The sequence below is a fragment of the Ochotona princeps genome, chromosome 18 (assembly GCF_030435755.1).
Source record: "Ochotona princeps isolate mOchPri1 chromosome 18, mOchPri1.hap1, whole genome shotgun sequence".
Taxonomy (NCBI): domain Eukaryota; kingdom Metazoa; phylum Chordata; class Mammalia; order Lagomorpha; family Ochotonidae; genus Ochotona; species Ochotona princeps.
The window spans coordinates 38,565,320-38,582,691 of NC_080849.1; the positions used below are offsets into that span (position 1 = coordinate 38,565,320).

Sequence of the window (17,372 nt, forward strand, 5' to 3'; positions counted from 1 at the left end):
AATATTACCTGATAATATGTTTGTGTTTCCCAGTGTTTTTATTTATTTGTCTTTGCAGATTTAAAAAAAAATTTATTTGAAAGAACAACATGTGGGGAGAGAGAAATCTATTCACTTGTTCATTCCCCAAATGACTGCAACAGCCATGCCTATGTCAGACTGAAGCAGGGAGCTAAGCACTCCACCCATGTGTCATCCTCAAGTGCCTGGATCTTCATCCCCTGCTTTCCCAGCTTCCTTAGCAGTGAGCCTGGGTCAGAAACAGAGCAGTCAAGACCTACCCAGCACTCTGATATGGGATGCAAGTTTCACAAGTGGTGATTGCACCTGTTGTGCTACAGTTCAACCTGTCCAATGCCTTCATGCTTTCCTTTAGGATACTGTTCTTGTAAATGGTCTTCATAATATTTTTTATGCACTGAAACATGATTTACTAATTAGAGACAGGCACAAACAACCAGTTCCCATTAGCTGGCTTTTTCCTGCAGTTCCTGCCCTAACTGGAGATAGGCTAGGTTGAAGCTGGGAGCCAGGAACTCAAAGCAGGTCTCGCATGTAGATGACAGGGACCCAGTCACTACAACATCCTAGAGTCTGCATTAGCAGATAGCTGTGGTCAGGAGGCACATTTTTAAAAAGATAGCTGTAAGGATAAATTAAAGGGAAAAGAAGTTTGAAACATTTTACAAATCAGTTAGAATTTTGAGAATTTTAAATTCTTGATCCAGAATTCTGCTTGGAAGTATGAGATGTGAGGAGACAATTCAGAGGCTGATAGAGTAGGAGTATTAGGTGTTAGTTGCTTGCGGAAGCAATGGGAGTAGAAAGAAGTGGATGCAATTCGTGTTTAGAGGTGAGAATCAATACAAGTTACATGATGGGGCTCAAAATGAGAAAATGGCAAAGGTGATACTGTTTGAGAAGTAGGGTGGATAGGGGACAATGGATAATGAACACATGTTAGGGTGTGTCAGTAGGCTTTGCATGTGTGTGTGTAGCATGCAAGGTGAGTTCAGCATTGTACCTTATGAGCATGCACTACCCTGTGTCATGCAAAGAGAGGTGTCCTAGAGGTAACTGGAAGTGGAAATCTGGATCTTGGTGTTGGCAGCATGTGAACAAAACAGTGGGAAAGCACCCACAGTGAGCAGTTTTTACAGTTACTGGTACTGAGGCAGTCAGAGAAAATGGAACTTACAGATGAGACCTGGGAAGTGTGAGTGACAGGAGAGGCAGCGTGCAGGGCTGTGGCATTCAGGGAGGACTGTGGATTGAGCAGTCTGATGTTGGACAGTGCTGCAGTGACGTGGCAGCCATGGCATACTCCTGAGAGTCAGAGGCAGTATCTTTGTTAAAAGCTTGAGGAAGGCTGTAATGGTATGCTGGGACATGACAGGCTGCAGTGGATGGGTGGCTGATGGGAAGGAGGCGTGTGGAGTGAGTGAGGAGTGGAAATGGGAGGAGAGTGGGGGAACACCGTAACTGGTGGGGAGCATGGGGTCAAGGGGACTGTCCTCTCTGGTTTACTTGTTATATCAAGAGGAGTATTTACTTGCTCCTTTCTGTCAGTAGCTAAAGAGGGAAAAGGTGAGGATACGAAAAAAGGAGCACCTGCGAAGTGATAAGGGTTGGCATCCAGGATGTGGGAAGAGCAGTTGTCGGCCATTAGGATGGAAGCATTGGAGACTGCATGGACACATAGGTGGGATGGCAGGTTTGGAGCCAGGAGGACTGGGGAATTCTATACAACCTGTTTTCGCTGTGATGCTGAAAGAGGAGGCCATTTACTAAGAGAGCTGTCCGGGTAAGGAGCACAGTGAAGGATGAAAGAACGTGTTGTGAAGTCAAGAGAGACATTGGAACAGGGTGTGAAGGACTGTCTGGCTGAGCTGTGCCATTTTAACTTTTTTCAGGCTTTGGTAATTTTTTCTTTCTTTTTTTTTTCAGATTTATTTATAGGAAAGGTAGAGTTACACAGAGAGAAGCAGACAGAGATCTTTCATTCACTGGCTCACTCCTCAAATGTCCATAGTGGCTGGAACTGGGCCATTCTGAAGCCAGAGACCAGGAACAACTTCTTGGTCTCCCATGTGGCTTTCCCAGACCATAAGTAGGGGGCTGGATTGGAAGTGGTGGAGCAGCTGGGATTTGAACTGGTGCTTGTATGGGATGTAGGTGCTGTAGGTGGAGGCTTAGCCTGATGTGCCACCATGCTGGCTCCTGATGAGTTTTTTAAGGCTGCTCTGACAAAAGTAATGGAGTAAGGATACTGGGAATGTTCATAAAGAAAGGTTGACATGGAGCATGAAGGAATGTATCCTAGATTAACTGAAGGCAGTGAGACTGGGGAGAATTTACATGAGTGGAGAATAAGTAAGGAGCCAAGGGGTGAGGAAATCAGAAGAGGTCAGGATATGTCTGCAGGATCAAGCTAGAACGTTGAGGGCCTGTGGGAAGGGGACTTTCTATGTTGATCATGGTGTGATCTGTTACACACAGGCACAGTTTGTGAGAAAACAGGGAGGCTAAGACTTGGAGACTAGGTTATGGAAGATTTGTTTATTTATTGGAAAGTCAGAGAAATGGAGAGACAGAAAGATCTTAATCTGCTGGTTCACTCCCCATGTGGCTGCAGTGGTTGGAGCTGAGCCAGACTGATCCAAAGCCAAGATCATCTTCTGGGTCGCCACACAGTGCAGCGTCCCAAGGCTTTTGGTCATCCTCTACTGCCTTCCCAGGACACAAATAGGGAGTTGGAAGTAGAGCAGCCAGCAACAGTACGGGATCCTGCGAGGACTCTAGCCACTAGGCTACTGTGCTGAGTCTGAGACCAGGTTATTGAATAGGCAGATCTTCCTTGGATGGTGCAGGATTGGTTGCGGAGAGAGAAAATTACTTGGCAAGGGATGGAGTCTGGAGATGGCAGCAGAGCAGGCGTTGGAGGGAACTAGGGCTCAGAAGAGGGATTACAACATGAGGGAAGATGCCGTTAGCCAAGGACAGCAGGAAGTTTTTTCTTGAGATGGTGAGAACGGCCTAGTTTCTTTTTGTTGTTGTTTTTAAAGATTATCTATTTTTATTGAAAAGTCAGACACAGAGAGGAGGAGAGACAGAGGAAGCTCTTCCGTCAGATGATTCACTCCTCAAGTGACCACAAAGAGCTGACCCAATCCAAAGCCAGGAGTCCGGAGCCTCCTCCAGGTCTCCCATGTGGGTGCAGGGTCCCAGGACTTTGGGCTGTTCTGGGACCTGCGTTCCCAGGCCACAAGCAGGGAGCTGGATGGGAAGTGGGGCCACTGGGACAGGAACTCGGGAGGAATTTTGCAGTTAGGCTACTGTGCTGGGCCCCAGCAGGAAGTTTTTTTTAATGGAGATTCACAAGGCGTCAGCTTATTGAGGTACATTGTAGATATGGGAATAGGGCTTCCACATGAGGGAAAAGGAGCAAGCATTTTCTTTTCCTTCTTTTTAAAAAAGGCCATTTGAAAGCCAAGTTACACACAGGGTGAGAAACAGAGGTCTTCCATCTGTTGGTTCACTCTCCCAAATGCCTGCAAGTAGCAGGGATGGGCCAAGTCCTAACCAGGTCTCTGAAATGGGTAGCAGAGGCTCAAACATTTCATCCATCCTCCACTGCTTTTCCCAGATCGTTAGTAGGGAGCAGGATAGAAAGCAGAGCATCTGGGTCACAAACTGGTGCTCATATGGGGTGCCAACCTCACAAATGGAGGCTTTGTGTGCTGCACTACAATGCTGGCCCCCAAGCTAGGTTTCACTGAAGAACGGAAGACAGAAGATACAGTGAAACAGAGGCTCTGAGGGTGTTTGGGGTTCCAGAGGGCATTCATTTAGGGGAAGCAGATGTAGGAGTTTGAGTAGATGGCACGCAGAGAGGTGCCATGGCACCTGCAGTTCCTTAGGTAGGGACAAGAGGCAGTGATGTACAGGGGCAGAGAAGGTACTGCTGTCTCTTTCACCACTAGGCCAGGATCCAGCTGCTCTCCTCCTTGCAGTGCCAGGGCCAGCACTCTCCTGGATTGTGACGGACCTCCAGGCTGTGGGCTCTGGGAGTATGTATAGGTCCTGTCCTCTCCAGCTGAATGTGCTTCTTGACAAGCTTTTGGAGCTGCCCCAGCTCTGAGCTGTGGTGTCCCCATTCCTCATTGTATTAAATTAAAGAGTATAGGTTTACTTTTTGCAGCACTCCATTTGTTTTATAGTTCTTAGCTCTACTGCGAGGATCTGACTTCATGACTTTTAACTTTGATTCTGGTTATCTAGGTGGACATGCACTGTAGTAATCCAATATGCTTATTACCTGAGATTTTATCTGGTGTCAGACTCCATTTTCAGTCACTTTGCGTACAGCCAACAGCTGGCCAAATGCTGCAAAGAATATTTTTTACCGGTTCCTTTGTGGTACAGTTTTTCAGTCATTTTCATGCGCTGTTATGCCAAGAAATCCCGTTTTTGCTAGCTGGTGGCAAGCTGGTTGCAGACTCAGAACCTGAGAGCCAGTAGGCCAATAGAGTTCTTCTGGTTTGAACGTGATCCCCGTGTGCTTCCCATCTATCCTGTTAAAGATGAGGACACTGAGTGAGAAAGGGGGCATCACATCTGGGTCTTCTGAGTTTGAGCCTCTTGCACCCATTCCACAGCCTGTGATGTGTCTATTGCTTCTACTCAGTAGCCGCGTGATGTGAAGGAGAGTCATGACCCAGTGAATGAAGTTGCCTGTTAAGGAGGAATTTAACCAATTGTGAAAATGCCTAAGTAACATCTAAAAATGCCTTATCTCTTTCTTTTTAGGAAGAAGTAAGTCTAATTTAGGCTGGACACCTCTTCATCTGGCATGCTATTTTGGACACAAACAAGTGGTCGAGGATCTGTTGAAGGTCTTTTTATGGCTTTAATTTTTAATGACTATAATAAATACTATTCTTTTGAACATTATAAAATGCAAGTCTAAGAAAAGGCAACTGGATCATAAAGACTTATTTAAAGCAACATTTTGGGGGCTGGTGTTACGGTGGAGCTGATCAAACTGCCACCTATGACTTTGGCATACCATATGACCCACCTGTCCTGCTAATGCATGTGGGAAAGCAGTAGAAGATAGCTCAAGGGCTCTGACATACACCACCCAAGTAGGAGACCTGAAGAAGACCTTTAGTGTCTCCTAGCTTCAGCCCGGCCCAGCCCTGGCCATTTTGGCCATTTGCAGAGTGAACTAGTAGATGGAAGGCCATTCCCTCTCTGTTTCTTTCTCTCTTTTTCTCTCTCTCCTTTCCTCCCACACTGTAACTACCATTCAAGTAAAATAAATTATTTTTTTTAAAAAACAGCTCATTACTGAAGACAATTCTTTACAGAATATGTGATAAATTAGGTTAGCTAGTTTAATTAAATTCTCATTCTTTGATCATTTGAGTTTTATATTACTGACTTTTAAAAATTGTGAAAGTGTGCATATTAATAGATACTGTTTAGTTTTATGAACATGACAGTTGAAAAATAAAGTGCATGCTAAATGGTTTTAAAAATGTTACAAAAATGTTACAATCTCTTAGTACATACTGTACTTAAAAGAATTGAGACTTAGTATTTCTTAGTTCTGTGATGAATACATTGTCACATTGATGTTTCTTTTTTATTGTGATTTCATTTACAAGACAAGGAGAGATAGAAATAGAAATCTTCTATCACTGATTCACTTCCTAAGTGCCACTAAAGCCAGGCCTACCCCGGTGGAAGTCGGGAACTCACAATATTATTTGGGTCTTCTGCATGGGTGTTAGGCAGTCAAGTACTTGAGCCATCATGTTCTGCCTCCCAACATGCTCGTTAACAGGATGCTGAATCAGAGGCGGAGTGGCTGATTTTCAAGCCACACGTGCAGCAGGTACTTGAGTGCCTGTGCTCATCACCCCTGTGATTTCTGAAATTAGATTAATTTTACAGTCCATCTATATGTTTATAGTGACATCTTAAAAAAAAAAAAAATCCCCTGAAGTGAAGTCTTTGAGAAGCGAATAAGGTATTTCATTCAGATAGTTCTGCTTTTTTCCGTGTGACTCTGCAAAAGAGACGTGCAGGTGTATAGATTTTTAAAGAAAAATTTTATTCTACCAGGTAGACTTTCACCTTCTAGGAAACCTGGTATTTACTTTAAAATAAAAATGTTTATTTTATGGGGCCAATGCCTTGGCTCAGTAGGCTAATCCTCACCGTGTGGTGCCAGCATCCCATGTGGGTGCTAGTTCATGTCTTGGCTGTTCTACTTCTAACCCATCTCTCTGCTTATGGCCTGGGGGGACAGTGGAGGATGGATCAAGTCTTTGGGACCCTATACCTAAATGGGAGACCTTGAAGAGGCTTCTAGCTCTTGGCTTTAGAAAGACTCAGCTCTGGCCATTGTGGCCATTTGGGGAGTAAACCAGCAGATGGAAGATCTCTCCCCTTTTCTCTCTGTCCCTTTCTGTCTCGCTCTCTCACTTCCTCTGCTTCTGTCTCACTCCTCTATAAATCTGCCTTTCAAATAAAAATAAATCTTTATTTTTAAAATCTTTTTTAAATTGAAAGGCACAGTTAAAGCACTAGAGAGCTCTTCGTCTGCTGGTTCACTCCCCAGATGGTTGCAGCAGCAAGTGCTGGGCCAGTTGGACGTCAGGAGCCCAGAGCTGCTGCTTCTAGGTCCCCCACGGGGGGGGACCTAGGGTTTACTATGAGTTGAATTTGTTTTCTGTGACACCCAAACAATGTTAAGAATTATTTTAATTTGAAATACTTAATATATTTTTAGGGAATTATTTTCAGCTTTGTGTATTTCTTGGCATGTGGAAGATAAAGTTTTCCTGTTTACCAGGCTGGTGCGGAAGTGAATGTGTTAAATGACATGGGAGACACGCCACTTCATCGAGCTGCCTTTACAGGACGAAAGGTGAAAACGTTGTTTCTGTGTTTGCAAGTGAAATATTTGAAAGAACAAGCATCAGTATTTTCTGTGTTCACAACCATCTCTCCAGCCATTGGAAAAAGCCATTCAGTATGTGGATAAAGCTGCACTTTGGTTCAAAAGGGCACAAGGTCTTAAGAGTTGGACTGAGAGGTGAAGCACCAATGTCATGGGGCTTCTGTCTCCTATGTCCTGTAGAAGATTGCTTGTGGGCCAGAGTGATGGGGAATGCCTGTCTGTTCTTTATAAAAATGCCTTCATTGAGATTAATTCTTGCTACGTGATGCTCATCTCTTAAGTATGTGTCAGTGATGTTTTACTACTTTTATGCAGTGGTGCTACAGTCATCACAACCTGGTTTGAGAATGTTTTCTTTTGTCTGAGAAGGTTTCCCTGCAGTGTCTGCCTTCATTCCTTGCTCCCGTCTCCAGGCTCAGGCTGCCCCTGGGTTGTTTTCTGTCTCTAGACATTTGCCTTTCCCACTGACTTCTTAGAAATGGCTTCATCTGTTTCTTTAAGATAATGCTGTTGGGGGTTTGAGCTGGTCTCGTGTTCCTCTTTGTGACTGTGTTTATCCAGTGAAGATCCACCACATTTTGTTACCTAGTCACCATTTATCGAAAACACATACCTTTTTCTTTTTTTTCCTTTTTATTTTTGCATTGCATTCCATTATGTTGACATCTTGTTGAAAATTGGTTGATAATGAGTATAAAGGTTTATTTCTTGATGTTACTTTTTTCCAATGATCTATGTCTATTATACCGCTTTATCACAGTAGCTTTTAAATTAAGCTTTGATATCAAATAATGTAAATGTTCTCCAACTGATCTATTCAAAATTCATAAGTCCTTTATATTTCCATATCAATTTTAGGATAATTTGGTTAATTTCTGTGGAAATACCTACTGAAATTTTAGTGGATTTTGTGTTACCTTGATCTGTATCTCAGTTAGGAGGGGATTGCCATTCAGACAAACAGTATTTTCTAATCCATGAACATAAATGTATGATTCTTTTTATTTGAATGTTTAATTTCAAATAGCAGTGTTTTACTTTTTTTTTTTTTAAGATTTATTCTTCCATTGGAAAGGCAGATATACAGAGAAAGTATTCTTCTCTTGAAAAGCAGATATGCAGAGCGAAGGAGATACAGAAAGATCTTCCATCCATTGGCTCACTCCCCAAGTGGCTGCAATGGCAGAGTTGAGACGATCTGGAGCCAGGAGCCTCCTCCAGGTCTTTCATGCGACAGAGTCCCAAGTCCTTGGGTCCTCCTTTGTTGCCTTCCCAGGCTACAGTCAGGGAGCTAGATGGGAGGTCGAGCAAGTGGGACATGAACCAGGACGTGGGATCCTGGTGGATGCAAGGCAAGGATTTAGCCACTAGGTTGTTATGCTGGGCCCAGTGTTACAGTTTCTAACATACAGATCTCACAGTACTTTTTAAAAATTTATGTACTGGCTTTCTCTTAATCTTGGGAATCTAGAATGAGTTTGGTTAGCTAGAATGAGTTTGGTTAGCTAATGTACTGTTAATTTTTTCTTTTTCTCTCCCTCCTCCTGTTTCCCCACCCCTCCGCTTTGCTTCTTCCCCCTTCCTTTTCCTCCTCTTCCTTCCGCTCCCATTCCTTTTCTTCCTCTCCCCCTTCCCCTTTTCTCTCTCCTCCTTTCCCCCCTTTTTAAACTCTTCTTCCGAATCAGGTCTGTTCACTGTGGCAGAAGATCTGCTGGTTGTCTCTGCTAGGCTTACCCTTGTAAATTTTGGGGGGAACTAGGATAAAGTTAAGAGCCTGTGGCTGCAAGACTGAAGTCTCCTGATATTCTTATCTAAAGTCCTACCAGCACCAGTTGAGTAACTACCTCTTGATTTCTTATCTGCAGCAATATCCAGCACTATGTAGTTTTGTGAGTTTTGCCCAGTTTTATACCTGTTCTTCAGTCTAAAATTTTGTTCTATGAGCTCTTTGTGCCACTGTAACCAAAAGTCACTTACCTCAGACATGATAAAATTCTTTTAAGATTTATTTATTTATTTGTAATTATTTTATTTTGATAATCTTTACATAGTTGATTAGGGATGTCAAGGCTACAGGAAAGTGGGTAAGACCGTTGTTTCCACATTTTTTTTTCTGTATCTGGGGTAAGCAGGGGGATAAAGGGAGAAGCCCCACCCTGTCTCCCACCCATCCCAGGTCCCCAATGTGAGGCATGCTCTGAGGGCACTGCTCAAGTGGTTTTGACAGTTCAACAGTTCTGAATTGCTGCCAAGCTCACCATTCCAAGCATGATGAAGTCTCTGCAGAATCCACTGGTTGACATAGTCCACCTTATAGTCTCTGTTTTCCCAGTTTTTCACTGCAACCACATGGCTGGGGCATTTGATTTGTTCTGTATCCGTCCTCTGTTGTGATACCAGGTGTCCTCTGCAGGCTCTGATGGACTGCCATTTCCTCCATGTGCACCTGGGTATGCTGTCCACTGCTCCGTCTGAGCCTCTGAGGAGACTCAGCTTTGACACATGCACTACACATGCACAGAAGAGAGGCAGAGATCTTCTGTCTGCTGATTTACTCCCCAAATGGCTACAGTGGCCAGAGCTGAGCTGAGCTGAACTGAAGGCCGGAGCTTCTTCCAAGAGTCCCAGTGGGTAGAGGGACCTAAGGCCTTGGGCCATCCCCTACTGCTTTCTCAGAACATAAGCAGGGAGCTGGGTCAGAAGTGGGGCAGCTGGGACTTGAACTGGCACCCATATGGGATGCTGGTGCTTCAGGTATAGGATTAGCCTGTTACATCACTGCACCAACCCCCCAGCATAAGCTTTTTAATCATCTGGCATGTTAACTACAATGTAGAATGTTTCCTTTGACTCTGATTACTGACTTTGATGTGATTCCTGACTCTATAAATACATAACTGGAAGTTTGTGTACATTCTTCACACAGAAGAATTTATTAGTGTTTTATACTTTTCATCATTCTAATGACTAGATTTAATGAATTTTTATATAAACCGTAAGTCGACACAGGATGTGTGGATCATGTGAGAAATTGTGCATTTCACACTGTTCTTGCCTATTTGTTTACAAGCTCACACTTGTGAACCAGCTAAGGAGTCTTACTAAAGGTGAGGAAAAAGAGCCAGTTAAAACAGTAAACAGTAGGTTAGCTGTCATTCCGGATTGTTGGTTTTGAAAAATGAACTGCCAGTGGTTTGATGTGCTTGACCTGTGTGTGAACTGCTTGCTGTTTCCCTTTTGGAGTCCTGCACATGTTGCTCTTCTCTTTGTGCCTGCTAAGCTTCTGTTCCATTTGGTATCCACATGGCCCTTCTGCATCCACTCTAGAAAGTGCAACTCAAATGCAGTGTATATGCATCATTCCCAATTTCTTGCATTTAGAAGGAAGCCTTTCCCCCGGTTTTCCTGTGCTTTGACTCGTCTTCTACTTGTGTTACTCGTTGTGGTGATGTCTTCATTCTTCTGGGTTACCTTCATCTTGCAGGGAATCAGTACATTTCATTTTCATTTTCCCCAATTAATCCCATAAGCACCATACAGGTCTTATTCTTCGTCTCTGTGATCGCCAAGGTAAAGCCGTCATTATCTGTGTATGGGTCTTCACCTATTTGGTTCTTTTTGGTATTCTGTTGAACTTGCAGCATGAGATTATGTGAAACTGGACCTCGGTTGGATTTTAGCATTGTCATATTTATTTTGTTATCTATTGTATCAGAAAATGTTCAGTTGGAGCTAAATGTTTAGAGCTGATAGGAAGACCATTCAATTTATATGCTCAGGTGTGATTGAACTGCATTAAAAGGTTTATTTCTGATTGTACCATGAGTCTGATGATCTTGTTTTGTTGTGATCTTTTACCTTGAAGATATTTTTAAATATAACCATGAGATTTTGTGATTTAATAGATTGTCGAGTTGAACGATATTTGGCTCATTATAAAGTATTACAAGTCCTGGTGTTCTAGAATATATAAAAGCACTCATCCCCACCCCTCAAGTTGGAGACTTCTAAGCTGTTCTTGGGACGTTAGTGCCCCCTAGTGTCCACTGGTAATATAAAAGTTTTAAAGTGTTATTTTTCATGTTTGTTTTTCAGATACAACTGGAAATCCGGAGTATTTGTATCTTTTATAATCAGGGTAAAAATAGAGATAGTGTAATCAATAATTGGGTTGTGACACCAACCTTTATTTTTTAGTGGAATTTGGGAATACACATAGCTTTGAAATAGGTGCTGCAGTAGTCCCTTGGTCAACATGGGGAAGGTGTGTGCGGCCCTGGGTTTGTGCATGCCTCTAGGCCTCCTAGGACCCTACCTCTTGTGCTTCTGTGTTGAAGGCACTGTCTGGACTGATGGATTGCAATTGGTGACAAACAGTCCTCCAAAGTGGAGACCTGCACATTGCCATTGTTTGTGGGTTGGATTTTCAGGGAAGCTGACTCAGGTGGAGTCAGTGCGCAGCAGGTTGACCGAGAGTGAGAGTCACACCTTTGAGAATGAGGAGAGGGAATGGCCAGGGACTAAAGTCAGGCTGTGGTATAGTCCCAGCTAATTTGCGGGGGGTGCGGCAAGGAGAGTCTACTGAAGACCTGATTTTTCAAAGCTTTCTCCACTGGGGGAGTGAGGGGTGGATTTTATACCCTTGCGACAGTGAGTCACTGGATAGAGACAACTACAGAAAGGGGACTGGAGACTTCAGAGAGATGGTTCTTTTTGGCTGAGATGATCCATGAGAGTGGCTGAGGACCAACAGCTACTTTCTGGGTGCCCCAGCCGTGGGCATAGTGAGTCTTTTATTCTGTTTTTAATTATTGTTACTACTTTCCATGATAAAGTTTTGTAGGTACAGGGAGTACCCTCTCTTCCTCCCCTTCCTCCTTCCTCATTTTTCCTCTTACCATTGTTACCCATGTTACTACAGCGCTATAGTCCTTAAGTTACAGGTTTAACATTCTGCCATTTAAATGTGCCATGTCATTGTAGGTATAGGCAAAGGTAGAATATCTAGTACCATTTTGTCAAGGTATATTTAACTGTTTCATTGGGAGTTTTTTAAAATTCAGAAGTAGAGATACCTACTGTGACATATCTTTGCTCACTTCCTGGCATGCTAGTCTCCTTTATACAATTCATCCATGAGAATATATGTATATACTTGTTTACATGTGTATCTAGCTTGTATTTTGCATGGTGGTTGCCTTATATCAGAGAATGATGTTTGTCCTTTTGGTACTAGCTTATTTCACTGAGCATAATGGTCTCCAATTGGAACTGTTTTGTTGCAAATGGTATAATTTCATTGTTTTAGTGGCTGAATAGTATTCCATGCAGTAGATGTACCACAGCTTGTTTTTCCACTTCTCTCTCAGTGGGCATCTGAGTTATTTCCGTGTCTTCACTGTTGTAGATTGTGCTTTTATAAATATAGGGTTGCAGGTCACATGCTCTTAGGCTGATTTCACTTCTTTTGGATATACTTCCAGGAGTGGGATAGCTGGATCGTAAAGTAGATGAATTCCCAGTTGTATGAGCACTCTGCATACTAACTTGCATAGTGGCTGCACTTGTCTACACTAGTCTACACTAGTCTACACTTCCACCAGCAGTGGAGTAGGATTCCTTTTCTCCCTCATTCTTGCCAGCAGGTTTTAGTAGATTTCTGTGTGTAGACCATTCTTGCTGGTCTGCACGTCTGGTTTTGCACAGCCCGGCCCTTGTTCCACTTAGATCCAGTGCTTCCTACGTCTGTGGGAGTAGGAGCAGCTTAGAGGAGACAGGGTAGTTCCTCTTGCTATAGTCTGGTTGGTCTTGGCACCACAATGGAATCATTTTCTCTCTGCTGTACTGCCCATGCCATATTGTCCTTGCTCGGGGCTAATGCCTCTTTTGCTCTTTGTTGCTTACTTGATGGTGTCACACAGGCCCTCATCCCTAAAGGTCTGGTTGTTAATGCCCTTCTTAGGGTGAGGAGTCTGTACTTGCCTGCTCAGTGTTGAAATAGGAGAACTATCAGGAGATACCCACATGCCATTTGCGTGCTAAACCTACTCCTGCACATCCCTGTTGTGTCCCTCCCTGTCCCTAGGGCCACAGACTGCCTGATAGCATGTGGATCAGAGTTTTGTGCTGAGGTGCACAGAGTCTGCTGGAGCCAACAAGACATGGTGTTTGCCTTTTTGTCATGGGTGCTACAAGCTGCAATAACGACTCCTTCCTTTGGAGGATGCAACCTGGAGTTGCTTAAGTCACTCAACTCCCAAGAACTTACTGGCCTGGCAAGGCCTCTGGAGTCTGGATCGCATGAGTCTTGAGGCTTTCTAGCTACTGCTTGCTCATCTAGTTCTGTTAGCATGTCATTGATCAGGTGAGTGTTCAGCTGGTTTGAGGCAGAACCGTAGATGGATTCTGTTGTCCGTGTGAATGAAAATAGTTTGGGATCTTTCTGTTTTCCAAGATAGGGAGAGAAAAGAATAATTTTGCCGTATCAGTTGTACACTATTTACTTGAGGGTAGGGTTTTTGTTTTTGTTTTCTTAAAGGTTTGTATGAAAGAATTACAGAAAAAGATATCCTCAGTCCACTGATTGACTTTGCCCAGATGACCACATCGGCCAGGACCTGGCCAACCAGAGGCCAGCAGCTCTATCCAGGTCTCCCATGTGGGTAGCAGGGCCACAAACACCTAGACCATCTTCTGCTGCTTTCCCAGGCAGGAGCTGAATTGAAAGTGGAGCAGCTGGACCTCGAACTGGTATTTATATGGGATGCTGGTACCAGAAGCAGAGGCTTACTATCTCACTGTGCCAACTCCGCTTCCAATCCAACTCCCTGCTTATGGCCTGGGAAGGCAGTGGAAGATGGCTCTTTTGCTTGGACCCCTGCACCCATGTGGGAGACTGAGAAGAAGTTCCTGACTTCAGATGGGCTCAGCTCCAGCAGTTGTGGCCGTCTGGGGAGCAAACCAGCAGATGGAAGATCTTTCCTCTGGAACTCTGCTTTTCAAATATTTAAAAAAAACAAACTTAAAGCTAATCTTTTAATTTTGTATGAACTTTTTGAAGTGCCCTTCTATAACACACTTCCCAAGGACAAAATTAAATGGACAAATGATAATAGGTATCTTTTTAAAAATAGTGTATTTATTCAAAAGGCAGAGTTACAGAGAAAGGGAGAGAGAGGATATCTGTGGCGTGGTTTCCAAAAAAATGGCCACATAGCTGGCTTGGGCCAGCTAGGAGCCAGGAACTCTGTTGTGATCTCCCACGTGTCAGGGACTTAAGCACTTAGGCTGTTTTCTGCTGCTTTCCCATGTACATTATCGGAGCAGATGGGAAATAGAGCAGTTAGGACTTGAACTGGTGCTCTCATGGGATGATGTGTCACAGGTGGTGGCCTAACGTTTTGTGCCACAACTGTAGCCACTACTTATATCATTATCTTGTTTTCCTTCTTTACTATGTGTGTATGTATGTGAGAGATCCAGTACCTGAGAATAATTTCTTGAATTAACTGTTTACACATATTTTAGGCTAATAATGTCCCGCAGCCTTTTGATGCTGTGTTCTTTTTCTTCATTTTGTTTTTTTTCCTAGTGCTGGGGTGGGCTGATGTCTTCAGTTTCCTGCATCTTACCTTTTCCTTAGTTGTGCTCTGATGTCTCCTATTAAAGGCCTTCCTTGTGTGTGGTGAGTTGCTGTTGCTGTGGTTACCTGCAGAGCAGCCCTGCCTTCAAGCTCCTCCCTTCCCCGCACCCAGTCCTGCACCTGCACGGGTGCAGGCTGGCTTTCTGGAGTTTGCTCCAGATTCCTGCATCACTTTCAGCTTGAGATCTTCATGGTGAGTCTTTGGCCTCAGAGCTTTGTCTCCACAGGTAGCTTCTCCCCGCGAGTAGACTGCTGTTGTCTACTTGTGATCTGGTTCTGATGTGGGAGTATGGGGCAGGGGCTAGTTGCTTGTGCTTTTGCAGCCTCCATCTTCAGCAATCTTTGACCTCTGGCTAAGGACTGGGCTCTTGCTTGTTTCCAGCTCCTTGCCTTGTGGTAAAAGGTAATTTTGCTTTTCCTTCCCTGATGCTGTGAAGTTGCTTCCTGTCACTGCTGGAAGTGTATTTGTTGCCCTTCCCAAGTATATTGGGAATGAGCTGGGCATGAATGGGTTGTCATGCTTTTTCTGCAGGGGGCTTCACTGCTGTAGGCTGGCGCTATCCAAGAAGGCATTCTGTGGTCACCCTCATCCCCCAAGTCTTTTCACCAGCTGCTACCAGGTGGAGTTCCATAGAGAAGGGCTTGCCAGTGGTGTAAACTTTTGTCTGATGTGTGACTTACAGGGATTCCATGTTCTCACACAGTCACAGAAATTGACCACAGGGCTTCCCTGAGTTCTTTCATCTACTCATTTTCTCCCTTCTCTCCACGGCTGCCACAGCAGAGCTGGCACTGGCTTTGCAGCACCTGCCCCGAGATTCCAGCCCATTGGGTTGCCCCATGATCTCAGTTCCTCAGTTAATACAAGGTGTTACAATTTTTCTATGACCTGTATCTGTATCTCTTCACTGTTGTCTACAACCTAGGTGGGATCTGAAAGTCCCAGTTAACATTTTTTTCTTTGAAGATTTATTTTATTTTATTGGGAAGATAGATTTACATAGAAAAGGAGAGACAGAAAGATGTTCTGTCCACTGGTTCACTCCCCAAGTGGTTGCAGTGACCGGAGAGGAGCTGATCCGAAGCCAGGAGCCTCTTCCTGGTCTCCCAAACAGATGCAGGGTCCCAAAGCTTTGGGTTATCATCCACTGCTTTCCCAAACCACAAGCAGGGAGCTGGAAGGGAAGTGGAGCAGCTGGGATATAAGCCCATGCCCATATGGGATCCTGGCAGATGTAAAGCAACGATTTGGCCACTAGGCTGTCACGCTGGGCGCAGGCCCAGTTAACTTATGCAGTAAGTTTTTATTATGAGAACATCAGGAACATTGCTGGCTCTTATATAATTAAGTTGATCATGTGTCTTTGCCCTGCCTGCTTCCATTAATATTTCACATTGTGTGAAACTAGAAAGCAGCCATGACTTTACCTGCTGCTTGGGGGCTGGGTGTGTCAGGATAGCCATGCACCGCACACCTGATATTGTCTCCATCCTCTGTTTTTGCAGTGTTACTGTGTAAGAAACCCAGTGATAGCAGAATTACCAGGGTACTTCAAAAATTTGTGGGAAACAAACTCTGAAGGGTAACCTAATTTTGTTACCCCCCCAAAATTGTAAAATCATCCACATAATTTTTCTTCACAGAGATTTTTCATGAACTTTGAAAAGCTTCACTTACTATATGTTTAATGAGCTTTGTATGTATGCTAGTTCAGGAGAATGTGTTTTGTTAAACTATTTCTTTGGTATGTGACTGTCCATTAGCCTGCATCACTTCAAGTAATAATGATCTATTTTCTGTGATCACTAAGTTAATTTTAAATAGTCTAGGTTTATTGAGAAAATTATTTTCCAGTAGGCCTTAGAGGGATGCTATTAAGTGAATGTACTACCTGCTCTTATTTAAATAATGACTGTATTTACTTACATACTTAGTTTGGACACACAAACTATTTTGAATTATTTTGGTAAAGCAATCAAATTTTCTTTAGCAATGATAAAATTGGACTATATATTGGTTATGTTGGCAGCTGTTGAGGCAGTTGTCAGTGTAATTCAATTCTTGTAGGCATTACTGATACAATGAAGATTCTTACATAGTCCATGTATCTACTTTGTAAAATGTAGTAATCTGTGGTTAGAATAAGGACAATAATACAATAAAGTCTCAATATCTCAAAATAATTTCTCTTTTTTAGGAGTTGGTAATGCTTCTTTTAGAATATAATGCTGACACCACTGTTGTTAATGGGAGTGGACAGACTGCAAAGGAAGCCACTCATGACAAAGAAATCAGAAACATGCTTCAAGGTAAATGCTGCGGGTATTAACATGACCAGCATGTACTTTAATGATAGCAAGCTCAATGTGTGAATAAAATGGCTTCTGAAACACCAGCACAGATGAGAACACGCCTGTGTGTTAGTGCTCATCATGAAAATGTTAGGGCAAAAAATATATCTATAAACTCATCTACATGTCTCTTGATATCTGCAGATATGACTCAATGAAAAATCAAACATTTAAAATAAACCTATAATTTATGCAAAATTATGGCAGGTTAAAAAAAATCTTTTCAAGGCCCGGTGTGGTGGCCTAGTGGCTAAAGTCCTTGCGTTGAACACGCTGGGATCCCATATGGGCGTCGGTTCTAATCCCGGCAGCTCCACTTCCTAACTAGCTCCCTGTTTGTGGCCTGGGAAAGCAGTCAACGACAGCCCAAAGCCTTGGGACCCTGCACCTGCATGGGAGGACCTG

General features: G+C 43.5%; 1 protein-coding gene across 4 annotated transcripts in view; it reads left to right on the top strand.

Moving 5' to 3' along the window:
- The window catches only part of OSBPL1A (oxysterol binding protein like 1A), a 197,820-nt gene that overhangs the window by 20,964 nt on the left and 159,484 nt on the right, over positions 1-17,372 (top strand). For 2 of the 4 annotated variants that reach the window (XM_058677085.1, XM_058677086.1), the window contains exons 3-5: positions 4,810-4,895; positions 6,866-6,940; positions 16,814-16,925. In XM_058677085.1, coding sequence (XP_058533068.1) covers positions 4,810-4,895; positions 6,866-6,940; positions 16,814-16,925 — 273 coding nt within the window. Of the gene's footprint in view, positions 1-4,809; positions 4,896-6,802; positions 6,941-16,813; positions 16,926-17,372 lie in introns of those variants that run through there. The other 2 variants (XM_058677088.1, XM_058677087.1) reach the window with 2 other exon arrangements.